Source organism: Saimiri boliviensis, chromosome 7 (genome assembly GCF_048565385.1).
Source record: "Saimiri boliviensis isolate mSaiBol1 chromosome 7, mSaiBol1.pri, whole genome shotgun sequence".
NCBI lineage: Eukaryota > Metazoa > Chordata > Mammalia > Primates > Cebidae > Saimiri > Saimiri boliviensis.
This window is the reverse complement of record NC_133455.1, coordinates 9,073,724-9,087,439: the sequence shown is the minus strand read 5'-3', so window position 1 is coordinate 9,087,439 and position 13,716 is coordinate 9,073,724. Positions and strand designations below refer to the sequence as shown.

The window sequence follows — 13,716 nt, the reverse complement described above, 5'->3', positions numbered from 1 at the left end:
TGCCTTTTATAACTGGGAGTTAGTTTTTCTGGAAATAAAATTCTGGGCTCATTTTTTTCCCCCCTTGACTATCTTAAACCTGTTCCTCCATTTTATTCTGGCCCCAGGCTCCCGACAAAAAGCCTGATTTTAATCTGATTTTCTTTTCCTTGTAATTCATGTGCTTTTTAAGTTTAGCTGGTTTTTTTTTTTTCATTTTGTCTAGAAAAAGAAAGATCTTTTCTTTTTCTTTAAAGACCAGTGATTTTCATCCTGGGCAACGTGGTTAAACCCCACCTCTACAAAAAACTAAAAAATTAGCTAGTGACGCACCTGTAACCTCTGGAAGCTGGGGTGGGAGGATCGCTCGAACCTGGGAGGTTGAGGCTGCGTTGCCTGAGCGACAGAGCCAGACCTTGCCTCAGAAAGAAAGAAAACAAAACAAACAAACAAAAACAATGATTTTACAGAATGGGTCTCTTTTTTTTTTTTTTTTTTGAGACAGAGTCTGGCTCTTTTGCCCAGGCTGGAGTACAGTGGTGTGATATTGGCTTACTGTAACCTCTGCCTCCCAAGTTCAAGTGATTCTTATGCCTTAGTCTCCCAAATAGCTGTGACTAGGGACTAGAGGTGTGCACCACTATGCCTGGCTAATTTTTGTATTTTTAGTAGAGATGGGGTTTCATCACGTTGGCCAGGCTGGTCTCAAACTCCTGACCTCAAGTGATCCATACATGTTGGCCTCCCAAAATGCTGGGATTATAGGCGTGAGCCATCGCTCCTGGCCCAGATGTGTCTCTTAATGTGGTCTTTCTCTGTGTTCTTCCAAGATACAGTCTTTGGTGGTGGTTTTGTTAATTTCATAAACATTCTTCTGAATTACAGTTTTTAGTATTTGCTCTACTGTCTTGCTTTGGTCTTCTTCTTTTAGGACCTCCTGTCATCTTTCAGTGGCCCCTTCTTTGCTTACCTTCAGTATCTGTCACTTTCCCTTAAATCCTTTTTGTCTTTCTTGATGTCTTTTAGATTTGTACAATTTCTCCTCTTCGCATCTTCCGTTTCTCTTTTTTTTTATTATTTATTTATTTATTTATGTATTTATTTATTTATTTATTGAGACGGAGTTTCGCTCTTGTTACCCAGGCTGGAGTGCAATGGCGCGATCTCGGCTCACCGCAACCTCCGCCTCCTGGGTTCAGGCAATTCTCCTGCCTCAGCCTCCTGAGTAGCTGGGATTACAGGCACGAGCCACCATGCCCAGCTAATTTTTTGTATTTTTAGTAGAGACGGGGTTTCACCATGTTGACCAGGATGGTCTCGATCTCTCGACCTCGTGATCCACCCGCCTCAGCCTCCCAAAGTGCTGGGATTACAGGCTTGAGCCACCGCGCCCGGCCCTATTTTTTATTTTTAAATTTTCTTTTTCAGCTTCCTCAGGTTGAAGTGTTTCTCTTACAGCATTATGAAGAAGGGTTCTTCACCTTTGTGTTCCTTCTAGTTTTGTCTTATTTCTGAAACACATTTTTTCGTTTTTTTCCTAATTCCTTTCTTTAGTTCTGTTACCTCATTTCTGAGTCCTTCTAATTCTGATTCCTGTCTTTTTCCTGTCTTCTATTATTTTCTTAATTCTTTTAACTCCTTTTGAAACAGTAAGTGACTGGTTTTATCTGTTTTGTGGACATTGTTTCTGGCATCTTCTCAACTGCTCATTGGCTTTTTTCTTCTTACGACTTGTGTAAGATTGGCCTCCTCCCTCCTCTTCTCTAATTTTTAAACGAAATTAGACTTTTGAGGCTGGATGTGGTGGCTCACGCCAGTATCCCAGCACTCCGGAGGCTCAGGCAAGCAGATCACTTGAATCCAGGAGTTCGAGAGCAGCCTGGCCAACATGGTGAGACCTTGTCTCTACTAAAAATACAAAAAATACAAAATACAATAAAAATTAGCCAGGTATGGTGGTGCATGCCTGTAATCCCAGCTACTTGGAAGACTGGGGCATGGGAATATCTTGAACCCTGGAGGCGGAGGTTAAAAAAAGAAAAAAAAGATTTACGGAACGTGGTAAAGATGCTCAGCTGCTCAAGGAAATTTTCTTTATTTTTTTTATTTTGAGAGAGAGTCTTACTCTGTCACCAGGCTGGAGTGCAGTGGCACGATCTCGTGATCTCAGCCCACTGCAACCTCTGCCTCCAGTTCAAGTGATTCTCCTGCCTCAGCTTCCTGAGTAGCTGGGACTACAGGTGTGCACCACCATGCCCAGCTAATTTTTCTATTTTTAGTAGAGACCAGATTTCATCATGTTAGCTAGGATGGTCTTGATCTCTTGACCTTGTGATCCACCCACCTCAGCCTCCCAAAGCACTGGGATTACAGGCCTGTGCCACTGCACCGGTCTGGAAATTCTTTTCTTTTTTTTTTTTTTTGAGGCTGAGTCTTGCTCTGTAGGCCAGGCTGGAGTGCAATGGTGCAGTCTCGGCTCACTGCAGCCTCTGCCTCCTGGGTTCCAGCGATTCTCCTGCCTCAGCTCGTGGGTAGCTGGGATTACGGGCACATGCCACCATGCCCTGCTAATTTTTATATTTTTAGTAGAGACGGGGTTTCTCCATGTTGGCCAGGCTGGTCTCGAACTCCTGACCTCGTGATCCACCAGCCTTGGCTTCCCAAAGTGCTGGCATTACAGGTGTGAGCCACCGCGCCTGGCCTGCAAATTCTTTTTTTTAGACAAGGTCTCACTCTGTCACCCAGGCGGGAGAACAGGGGTGCGGCTGTGGCTCACTGCAGTCTCAACCTCCTGGGCCCAAGCAATCCACCCGTCTCGTCTCGGCCTCTAAGTAGCTGGGACGACTGGCACACACCACTAGGCCTTGCTAGTTTTTTTTTTTTTTTTTTTTTTTTTGGTAGAGATGGCATCTGTACAAAAGATAGTCTGGTCTTGAACTCCTCGGCTTAAGTGACCCTCCTGTCTCAGCCCTCCAAAATGCTGGGGATGTCAGGCATGAGCCACTGTGCTTGGCCTGCTCAAGGAAATTCTGTATTTTTTTTTTTTTTTTTGAAACGGAGTCTCGCTCTGTTGCCTGGGCTGGAGTGCAGTGGCCTGATCTTGGCTCACTGTTACCTCCGCCTCCCAGGTTCAAGTGATCCTCCTGCTTCAGCCCTGCTAGTAGCTAGGATTACAGGCTGGCACCACCATGCCCAGCTAATTTTTGTATTTTTAGTAGAGACAGGGTTTCACCATGTTGGCCAGGTTGGTCTCAAACTCCTGACCTCAGGTGATTCACCTGCCTTGGCCTCCCAAAGTGCTGGGATTACAGGCGTGAGCCACCATGCCCGGCCAAAATGCTGTATTACTACACAAGCAATATAAATGTTTATTTATGTGAAATTAGTTTTCTGGCACATGTTTACGGTACTCAAGGAACTTTTAGAAGGAGGCAGTTTCAGGATAGCTTTCCTAACCTCACTGACAGTTTTTTCTTTTTATATTTTTGTGTACTGAATGAAAACACATGAGGTCCCGGATCTGCGATGTCCTTTGTGTCTTTCTTGCGGCCTTCTCTGTCTTTTCTCTTTTGTTCCTGTCCTGCTCAGTTTTGAACACACTCCAGTGGTCTCTCCTCAGCATGTGGTCCCTCGGCAGGGCAGGCCCTGGCAGGTCAGTGCAGTGACTTTAGGGACTGGGCTGCTCCGTCCTGACTCCTGCAGACTTTACTGCCCATGGCCCCAAAGTACTCAGTGTCACCTACTCTCGGACTGGACAGAACGCTTCCCAGTTCCAGCTGCTTTTTGTGGGTTGGCTTCCTCTGCTTTCCAGGGAGGATCGTTTTGGCCATTTTGGGTGTTTTTTACCCAGGTCCCTTGGAGGCCACATTGCTTACCTGCATCCTCTCGTCTGGAGGCTGCTGGGTAGGTCTTGTAGCTGTTGGTGGTTTCCTCATCCATTTTATTTTCCCCAGAATACAAATGGGGACATGGTTTGGATGTAAGTGCCATCTGTGGGCCTTAGGTCTTGCTAGCGGTTGCACTTTCTGCTCTGAAGGGGACTCGGGGATGTTCAAAGCTGTGCCACCCCTGAGAATTTCCCCAGAACCCCCTTAATGCATGCGTTTTAAGGGATACATTTTGGCCGGGTACAGTGGCTTACACCTGTAATCCCAGCACTTTGGTAGGCTGAGGTAGGTTGATCACTTGAGGTCAGTAGTTGGAGATCAGCCTGGCTAACATGGTGAAACCCCATCTCTACTAAAAATATGATAATTAGCCAGGCATGGTGGTGCACACATACAATCCCAGCTACTTGGGAGGCTGAGGCAGGAGAATCACTTGAACCTGGGAGACAGAGGTTGCAGTGAGCTGAGATCGTGCCATTGCACTCCAGCCGGGCAACAAAAGTGAAACTCTGTCTCAAAGAAAAAAAAAAGACGTATTTAGACTGGAAAAATCTACTATTTGGCAATAACCTGTTTTACTTTATTTTTATTTATTTATTTATTTATTTATTTTTGAGACGGAGTTTCGCTCTTCTTACCCAGGCTGGAGTGCAATGGCGCGATCTCGGCTCACTGCAACCTCCGCCTCCTGGGTTCAGGCAATTCTCCTGCTTCAGCCTCCTGAGTAGCTGGGATTACAGGCACGTGCCACCACGCCCAGCTAATTTTTTTTTGTATTTTTAGTAGGAGTTTCACCATGTTGACCAGGATGGTCTCGATCTGTTGACCTCGTGATCCACCCACCTCGGCCTCCCAAAGTGCTGGGATTACAGGCTTGAGCCACCGCGCCCGGCCTTACTTTATTTTAAAAGTGCTTTCATTATAACAATACGATGCATTTCAGAATTGTAAACACTGATGGAAAAAGTTATATTTTTGATTTTGCCACAGTAGAATTCACGGTGTCATTTTGGTTTATTCTTGCCTTTCTCATTTTTGTATTAAATATATTACAGTTGTCTCAAACTTCCTCTTTCTTCACCATTTTTCATAGATAAAGTACTCAGTGTCAGTTTTCTGTCAGTGACTCTGATCCTACCCCGTACCCATGTGCCTCTTGTTCCCAACCCCCATTCACTTCCGGCCCACTCAATCCTGCTCTCGCCCTTCCTTCTTGGAGACCACAGCCCCCAAATGCCGCCCCCGCCAAGCCCCCCGCTTCCCCATAGACGGACTTTTCCTTTAGCCCCTCTGGCTGCCCTTGACCCTGTTGAGTAGAGATTGATCCTGCACCAAAGCCACACACAGCCTTGCCAAAGCAAGAACCGAGATTTGGTGAATATGGATAGTAATTTCTTTGTGTTTCCTTGTTTATGTGGAAGAGAGAGAGCGGTGCTACAATCCCCTCATTCATGAACATAATCCCCACAAAAGAAACACCCCCAACTCGGATCCGCACCAACAAATTCACCGAGGGATTTCAGAACATTGTGGATGCTTACGGAGTTGGAAGCTACAGAGAAGTCAATCCAGGTTGGAAGTCAGATTTGTAAATACCTGTTTTTCCTATGGCATTGCTGCATTCTTGCTCTGAGAATAAAATAGATCTTTAGAAAAAGATGCTGACCAATCCTTTTGCTATCTTATCTAAAAGTGAAAGGTTTTAAATGTAACCACACAATCCTAGCTTGGGAATTCCGGAGAAAGTCAAGATCATTATATATCATTGGGTTTGAATGAACTCAGATTTTCTGTATTTGCTGTAAATCAGAAATCTCTTTCCCTTTCTTTTTCTCTTGCAGCTCTCTTTACCATCATCACCTTCCCGTTTTTATTTGCTGTGATGTTTGGAGACTTTGGACATGGCTTCGTGATGTTTTTATTTGCCCTCTTGTTGGTGTTAAATGAAAATCATCCCAGACTAAATCAGTCACAGGAGGTAAAAATCGAAACACTCCAGTACATGTATCTGTTTGGGTGGCATTAGTGGTGACCGAAAGAAAGACACCTCTTAGATGTTCGCTGTGGGCTGTGGCTGTGCTGGGCAGGTGTGTGGCTTGTCACTTGCGGCTGACAGTGACGTCTGCAGGTCAGGCTATTTTCCAAGAAGCCCTGGGAGAAGTGGTGAGGGGCGTGCCCACACTGGCTGCTGCCTCATGGATACCCTCCAGTAACTGTGTTCTGACCCCCGCTCTTGCCCTTCGCAGATCATGAGGATGTTTTTTAATGGCCGTTATATCCTCTTGCTGATGGGGCTGTTCTCGGTGTACACCGGCCTCATCTACAATGACTGCTTTTCAAAGTCAGTCAACCTGTTCGGCTCCAGGTGGAATGTGTCTGCCATGTACAGCTCCAGCCACACCCCCACAGAGCAGAAGAAGATGGTGCTTTGGAAGTAAGTGTTTCTTACCTGGTGCTGGCAATGCTCTGGGTGGGAAGCGTGTTTCCTAGACCTTCCTCCTCCCGCAGTCAGCTTCCTCCTCCTCACTCTGCTTTTTGTTACAGCGACAGTGTCGTCAGGCACAACAGGGTTTTGCAGTTGGACCCAAGCATTCCTGGAGTGTTCCGAGGCCCTTATCCCCTTGGCATTGATCCTGTGAGTGCGCCGCGCCCTGTAATCATCTCTGGGTGCTCTGTGGTACCAACTAGCTTTGGGCACCACGAGGTTCTCTAGGGGAGGGGCTCATTAGCCCCCATTGGGCATCCCAGTCCCAGGGATGGGGAGGGGAAGCCAGGAGCTGGGGAGCCCTCCTTTCGGGAAGGTGAGGTCAGAGGAAGTCCTCAGAGAGCTGGGGCTGTGTTCTGTCATGTGTCCTGACCTATTTTCCTCTGGTGAAAAATGGCACTTCAGTAGCCCCGAAATGTGTGCCGTTTCCTACATTTCTTCCTTGTATATGTGAACTTTTAAAAACCCTCAATCTAGAAAGAAATGGTATGGCATGTTAGCGCTGAAAGGAAGCAGAAGGTTATTGCAGTGCTTACTGGGGTAGTTGTTTGGAATGGGAAAAGTGTTAATAGAGAAAATGGAGAAGTGGCCCCAAGTTGCCAGGACCCCCACCCTCTCGAGGGCTCAGCAGGCCTGGCTGAAGCACTGGACCACAGGGCTGGGTGGAGTTTTCCTGGGCTGTCAGGAGTCTTTCTGGGGAATCAAAAGAATGACTCAAATTGGTTTGTGAATGTAATTGTGTATAGTCATTAAACTGAACAAAAAAAGCCTGGCATTCCTTAACCGGGGCCCTCCAAGGAGGCAGTATCTCTTACTGTGTTCTGTTTACTCTCATCTCTAATCATGATTGGTATAATTTCATGTTGTAGCGTTAAGTCTTAATGTAACTGGGAACTTAGAAACACATCTATGACAATTTCTTTAAGATACAGCATTTTGGAGCCAAATTCAGTAATAACTTGTAGCTTTGTGTTAAGGAAAGAAATGTTTCTGAATAAGGAAACCAAGGAAAAAAGTTTGAGTGAGTGTTTTTTGGGAGATGTCGGGGGAAATGGGGTATGGCTTTGTCTTCTTTTTGTTTTAATTGGATTTTAAACTAGGCATTACAAACATCTGATTCAAAAGTAAACCAATGTATGTACATTATAAATATAAAATACATACTTTAAAGTAAGACATAAAAGTATATATAAATGTATCAGCGAAGTTGACTTGCCTCTCAGTCCTCAGCCCTGAATACCTCATTCTAAAATCTAAAATACCTCATTTTTGCAAGGGCAAAATAAAATATTCAGGGCTAGGAACCAGGAGGCTAAAAATTTAAAAATTAGCAGGGAGTGGTGGTGTGTGCCCAATCCTCCTACCTCAGGTTCTTGGAAGGCTGAGGTAGGAGGATTGCTTGAGCACAGGAGGTCAAGGCTGCCATGAGCCGTGATCTCTCCACTGTGCTACAGTGAGACCCCTTATCTTTAAAAAAAAAAAAAAAAAAAAAGGGATTGGCCGGGGTGGCTCACGCCTGTAATCCCAATACGTTGTGAGACCGAGGTGGGTGGATCACTGAGGTCAGGAGTTTGAGACCAGCCTGGCCAACATGGTGAAACCCTGTCTCTACAAAAATACAAAAATTAGCCGGGCGTGCTGGTGCATATCTGTAGTACCAGCTACTCGGGAAGCTGAGGCAGGAAAATCGCTTGAACCTGGGAGGTGGAGGTGAAGGTTGCAGTTGAGCACCACTGCACTCCAGCGTGGGTGACGGAGTGAGACTCTTTCTTAAAAAAAAAAAAAAAAAAATCTTAATAGGCCCTGTTTTCTTTTTCCTTACCCACCTGAAGGGCAGGCTGTAGGAATTAATTTTCAGACAGTAAGAGAAGCAGTCAATGAGTGAGGATGTTGTGGGGACTCAGACCAGTGGCGGGGGGCACCATGGGGACATCAGCCATGGCCTGGGGTCCCTCTCGGCACATCTTGGCTTAGCCACTTGCAGGATTTCTGCTTTCATTGTATTCACAGCTAAACTATATGACAAAATACACATACAGGAGCAGGTATGGCACATGTATGTAAGCATGTGATAACACATGTATGTCTCCTGCCCAGGTAGAGAGGACATTGAGAGTGTCCTGGCCCTTCCACTCTGAGCTGTGTGTGACTCTCCCTGGCTTTTCCTTTTGTTAAGAATTCCTAGGCACATATCCCTAAACGCTATGTGGTTCCTTCTGGCATTCTTTGAACTTTACACTGATAAAATTGTAACTGTCTGTGGCCCTGGATTAAGGAAATCAATGGTTCTCAGATTGAAAGCATCAAAAGAAAAGCCTGAATATTGTTTGCTTCTTAAACTTAGAGCTGCCTTTCCAGTTAAGATAGGAACTTTCTTGAGTGTCACCTCTTCAAGGAATTTATGATTTTTTTTTGTTTCGTTTGGTTTGATTTCAGATTTGGAACTTGGCCACAAATCGCCTCACTTTTCTAAACTCTTTCAAAATGAAAATGTCTGTGATTTTAGGAATCATTCACATGACTTTTGGAGTTATTCTGGGAATATTTAACCACTTGTAAGTACAGATTTTTTTTCCAGGTTTTTAAAAAGTAATATTTATAAAGCAAACTTGGCATTTCTTCAGTTTTGCTTCTTGTTGGGAACTGTGTTTATTGGGTAAAGGACAGCCAATATGATGTTGTATTTACATGATTCTGTTGCAGTTGTTTACATTTTCTGCAGTTTCAGCAATTCATTCATTCGGCAAATATATATTTATTGATGGCAGAGTAGTGCCAATTGCTGTTCGAGGCACTAGGGGTTCAGCAGTGAGGAGGGCAGGAAAAAGTTATTGCCCCAGTGATGCTTACATTCAAGTGGGCCAGGCGTGCGACATGTACGTTCATGTTGATTTCCAGAACGGGTGCTTGTCATTTCTTTTTTATTTTACAAATAAAAAACCTTTTTGTTGGCCGGGCACGGTGGCTCAAGCCTGTAATCCCAGCACTTTGGGAGGCCGAGGCGGGTGGATCACGAGGTCGAGAGATCGAGACCATCCTGGTCAACATGGTGAAACCCCGTCTCTACTAAAAATACAAAAAACTAGCTGGGCATGGTGGCTCGTGCCTGTAATCCCAGCTACTCAGGAGAGGCTGAGGCAGGAGAATTGCCTGAACCCAGGAGGTGGAGGTTGCGGTGAGCCGAGATCGCGCCATTGCACTCCAGCCTGGGTAACAAGAGCGAAACTCCGTCTCAAAAAAAAAAAAAAAAAAAAAACCTTTTTGTTTTTACTTTATTAGAGCTATTATATGAAGAGTAAGAGATTGTGTCATTTTTCTTTGATTAGACCTGTTCATTCTCATCTCTAAACATAATTTGTATAATTTGATGTTGTAGCTTTAAGTCAGTATAACTGGAGTCTTGAAAAACCTTTATAACAATCTAAGAGACAGCATTTTGGAGCCAGACTCACTAATATTATGTAGCCTTACTTTAAGGAAGGGAAGGAAATGTTTCCAAATAAGGGAACCAAGGAAGCAAATTAGAGTGAGATTTGGTCCCAAAAACTGCAGTAGCTTTGGCCAGCCTCACATCCCTCTTCCTCGTGGATGTATCTGGAACACTCACGTGTGAGTCATCTTATGATAAATGATGTTAATAAGCTTTATAGTTTAGTTGCAAAGAGTTTAATTTACTCGTTTTAATGTGGGCCGATCCTGCCATCATGGGCTGATTGATTCCTTTTCTTTTCTAGGCACTTCAAGAAGAAGTTCAATATTTACCTGGTTTCCATCCCAGAACTTCTCTTTATGCTCTGTATCTTTGGATACCTTATATTTATGATTTTCTACAAGTGGCTGGTTTTTTCAGCAGAAACCTCCAGAGTTGCTCCCAGCATACTGATTGAATTTATTAACATGTTTTTATTCCCAGCCAGTAAAACAAATGGTCTTTACACAGGGCAGGTGAGTCATCTTCCCACCCTCACAAACTTAACAAAAGTATTTCCAATAGCCTTTTACTCTGATCAGTAGAAATGTCGGGTGATCTCCACGGACTCCCAGGAGCGTGGGAAGGCTCTTTCTGCCTCTGTGTGTGTTATCACCAGAGGTGCCAGTCCAGCTCGACTGCTGTGTGCAGGCTCTGGTCAGGCAGCGTGAGCAAACTCGCTGCCACTCAGTAGCCATCAAAACCAGCAGGAAGAGGCTGGCCACAGTAGCTCATTCCTGTAATCCTAGCACTTTGGGAGACCAAGGCTGGTGGATTGCTTGAGCCCGTGAGTTCGAGACCAGCCTGGGCAACACTGCAAGACCTCATGTCTACAAAAAATACAAAAATTTTCCAGGCATGGTGACTGCACCTGTTGTCCAAGCTACTTGGGAGGCTGAGGCAGGAGGATTTCTTGAGCCTGGGAGGTTGAGGCTGCAGTGAGCCATGATTGCACCATTGCACTCCAGCCTGGGTGACAGAGCAAGACCCTGCCTCAAAACAAAAACAAAAAACAACCCCTAAAACCAACAAAACTGGTGGGAAGAAAATGCATTACCAGAGGGTTCCTGAGGGCTGCCCAGTCCCCCTGTTTAGAAGGGACCACCTGGACAACAGCACATGGGCCCTTTAAAAAAATGGGCGTTCCTGCCATCGTGTGTTTGTGTGATGTCAGAGTGGGCGCCGAGGGCTGACTGCTGTGCTTGGGGGCCCTGCTCTGCCATTTCCTCAGGATGGAACTTTGAGCAGATGACTCACTTCTCTCTGCCTCTGTTTCCTCATCTGTAAAATGGGACTAAAAATAGGAGCCGGTTCATAGTGTACCGCAAACGTGTCCAAAGTGCGTACGAATGTGCTTGCACATTACATGACAGTAAATGTCAGCGCTTGCCACAGTTCTTGCCCACCTAACACTGAGAGTCTTTCTGCTGTGAGCGCCACGGCACCTCCTGCCCATGGATGCTGGTCCAGACATGGCCCACCACGCTGTCCAGTGTCTGTGAGGATGTCTGGGAGCCCCCCCAAGTCGGTAGTACGTATCAGAGCCTGTGTTCCTCCTGAGCCCTGTTTTGGTTTTTCATCTTGTTGACCTGAGAATGGAGCATTTGGTTTTGTTTTTCACATTCTGTTGGGTGCTGGAAAGTTTTAGGTCTGATCTGAAGCTCAACTTATAGAACTTTGGGCCTCTTTGACAAGATGCATATTTGGCTTCTTTTTGAACTTTTCAAGTTTCTTATTTTTTTTTTTTTGTTTCTCTTATTTATGATTTAAAAAAATTGTATTTTATCATTATTTTGTTGAAACTTCCTACAATGGCATAGATACCACAGATAAATGCAAGGGCATTCAGTGGACATAGGTGCTGTGAACAGAAAGCTCAATGAAGGGCAGCTAACTTTATTTAGCATCTGCTGCATACTAAAAAGTGTGCTTTCTTTACTTAGCGTTTCTTAATTCTCACAAAAGCCCCGGGAGGTAGGTGGTGTCATCCCGTTATTGGTGATGACAGGTGGCTCAGGGCAGTCCTGGTCACTCAGCAGCCTGTAGGGCCAGCCTGTTAACCCAGGTCAGCCTGGCTCCGGCCCAGGACTTCTGATGTGGCTGTGCCTGTGGCTGCCACCTCTCTCGGCATTTCAAGAGGTTCACTGCGTTGATGGTGTGGAGATCATACAGCCTTGTGCCCAAGTAGCACACACAGCTCTAGGAACCTGTGTTTGATGAGGGGCAACCACAGAGAGTGATAAGCTTGAGACAGCACAATGTCCTGTCCAGACCCTGGAAAGCCATGCAGACTGCAGTGGCTGTGTAAGCCTGAGTGGGTTTTGCTCTTGAATTAGCTGTAAGTAAGTATACATCTTCTTTTTTCTAAGGAAGTGTTTTTGGTTTTGTTCTGAATGTTCTTCCACGATTTTCTGTGTGTGGAGGTAAATCCACTTGCTTCACACTAAGAGTCCTCAAACAGCCTTTATAGTCATCAGATAACAGGAAAACAGGACCAAGAATATCAAAAATATTCTGCTTGTGCGTATACTTCCTCATTTACAGTGTTTTCAGAAAATGATTAGTTGGAGTTTGACTCTGTTTAGAATTTTTGTAAAATTTCCTTGCTGGTCTAAAACCAAATACTACTTTACCACAGGGTCATTAGTGTTATTCATCAGTTCTAGAATTCAGCTCTGAGTTTAGGAAAAGAAGACAATTCACGGGCAGGTGTAGCTGGCTGGCATGTATTTAATGTTCCTCTCGCGGAGACACTGTTGTGATCTTTACCGATTTTGTTGTATACTGCCGACGCTGCAGGCCCGCCTTCGCGTTTTCATCAAGTTTCTCACCTTCTGCACTAACAGGAGCATGTCCAGAGAGTGCTGCTGGTTGTCACAGCATTGTCGGTCCCTGTCCTCTTCTTGGGAAAGCCACTGTTTTTGTTGTGGCTTCACAATGGGCGTAGTTGCTTCGGGGTGAACCGGGTAAGTGCAGGTTTGGATGCATGCTTGTAAGTTGTGAGCAAAGCCTGCTTTCAGTTATCCAAGGATTGGTGTAGAAAACACCTTCTGGAGGGTCCCTTTCTCTTGATTTAAAAGCCAAAGCTTCCTTTATTTAAAACACTGATGTTGGCTGGGCATGGTAGCTCACGTCTATAATCCCAGCACTTTGGGAGGCCAAGGTGGACAGATCACCTGAGCCCAGGACTTTGAGAGCAGGGCGAAACCCTGTCTCTACCAAAAATATAAACATGAGCCGGGTGTGGCAGCAGGCGCCTGTAATCCCAGCTACTCGCCTGTAATCCCAGCTACTCGCCTGTAATCCCAGCTGCTCGCCTGTAATCCCAGCTGCTCGCCTGTAATCCCAGCTACTCGCCTGTAATCCCAGCTACTCGCCTGTAATCCCAGCTACTCGAGAGGCGGAGGTTGGGAGGATGGCTTGAGCCTCAGAGGCAGAGGTTGTTGCAGTGAGCTGTGATTGCGCCAGTGCACTCCAGCCTGGGCAACAGAGCAATCTGTCAATTAATTAATTAATTAAAACAAAAAAAAAATAGAGCCTGCTATGTCCTGGGCCTGTGGAGACAGGTTCTGATGGTATTAACTATAAGCCTATTAGGAGTTTAGCTCAATCTCTCAATTCAGATGGGCATAGTTAAAAAGCCTGTTTCCATATTCTTAATTTCTTCTTTAAGATTTTTGGTTTTTTTTTTTTTTGAGACTGGAGTCTTCCCTCTTTCCCCCAGGCTGGAGTGCAGTGGCGCTATCTCAGCTTACTGCAACCTCCGCCTCTGGGGTTCAAGTGATTCTCCTGCCTCAGGCCTTGAGTAGAGGGGATTACAGGCACCTGCCACCATGCCTGGCTAATTTTTTGTAATTTTAGTAGAGACAGGGTTTCACCATGTTGCACAGGCTGGT

At 45.3% G+C, this 13,716-nt stretch overlaps 1 protein-coding gene across 1 annotated transcript in view; it reads left to right on the top strand.

Moving 5' to 3' along the window:
• The window catches only part of ATP6V0A2 (ATPase H+ transporting V0 subunit a2), a 55,299-nt gene that overhangs the window by 29,262 nt on the left and 12,321 nt on the right, over positions 1-13,716 (top strand). Inside the window, exons 10-16 of the mRNA XM_039471920.2 lie at positions 5,288-5,438; positions 5,708-5,844; positions 6,113-6,300; positions 6,411-6,501; positions 8,788-8,906; positions 10,086-10,296; positions 12,667-12,786. Coding sequence (XP_039327854.1) covers positions 5,288-5,438; positions 5,708-5,844; positions 6,113-6,300; positions 6,411-6,501; positions 8,788-8,906; positions 10,086-10,296; positions 12,667-12,786 — 1,017 coding nt within the window. The remainder of the gene's footprint in view (positions 1-5,287; positions 5,439-5,707; positions 5,845-6,112; positions 6,301-6,410; positions 6,502-8,787; positions 8,907-10,085; positions 10,297-12,666; positions 12,787-13,716) is intronic.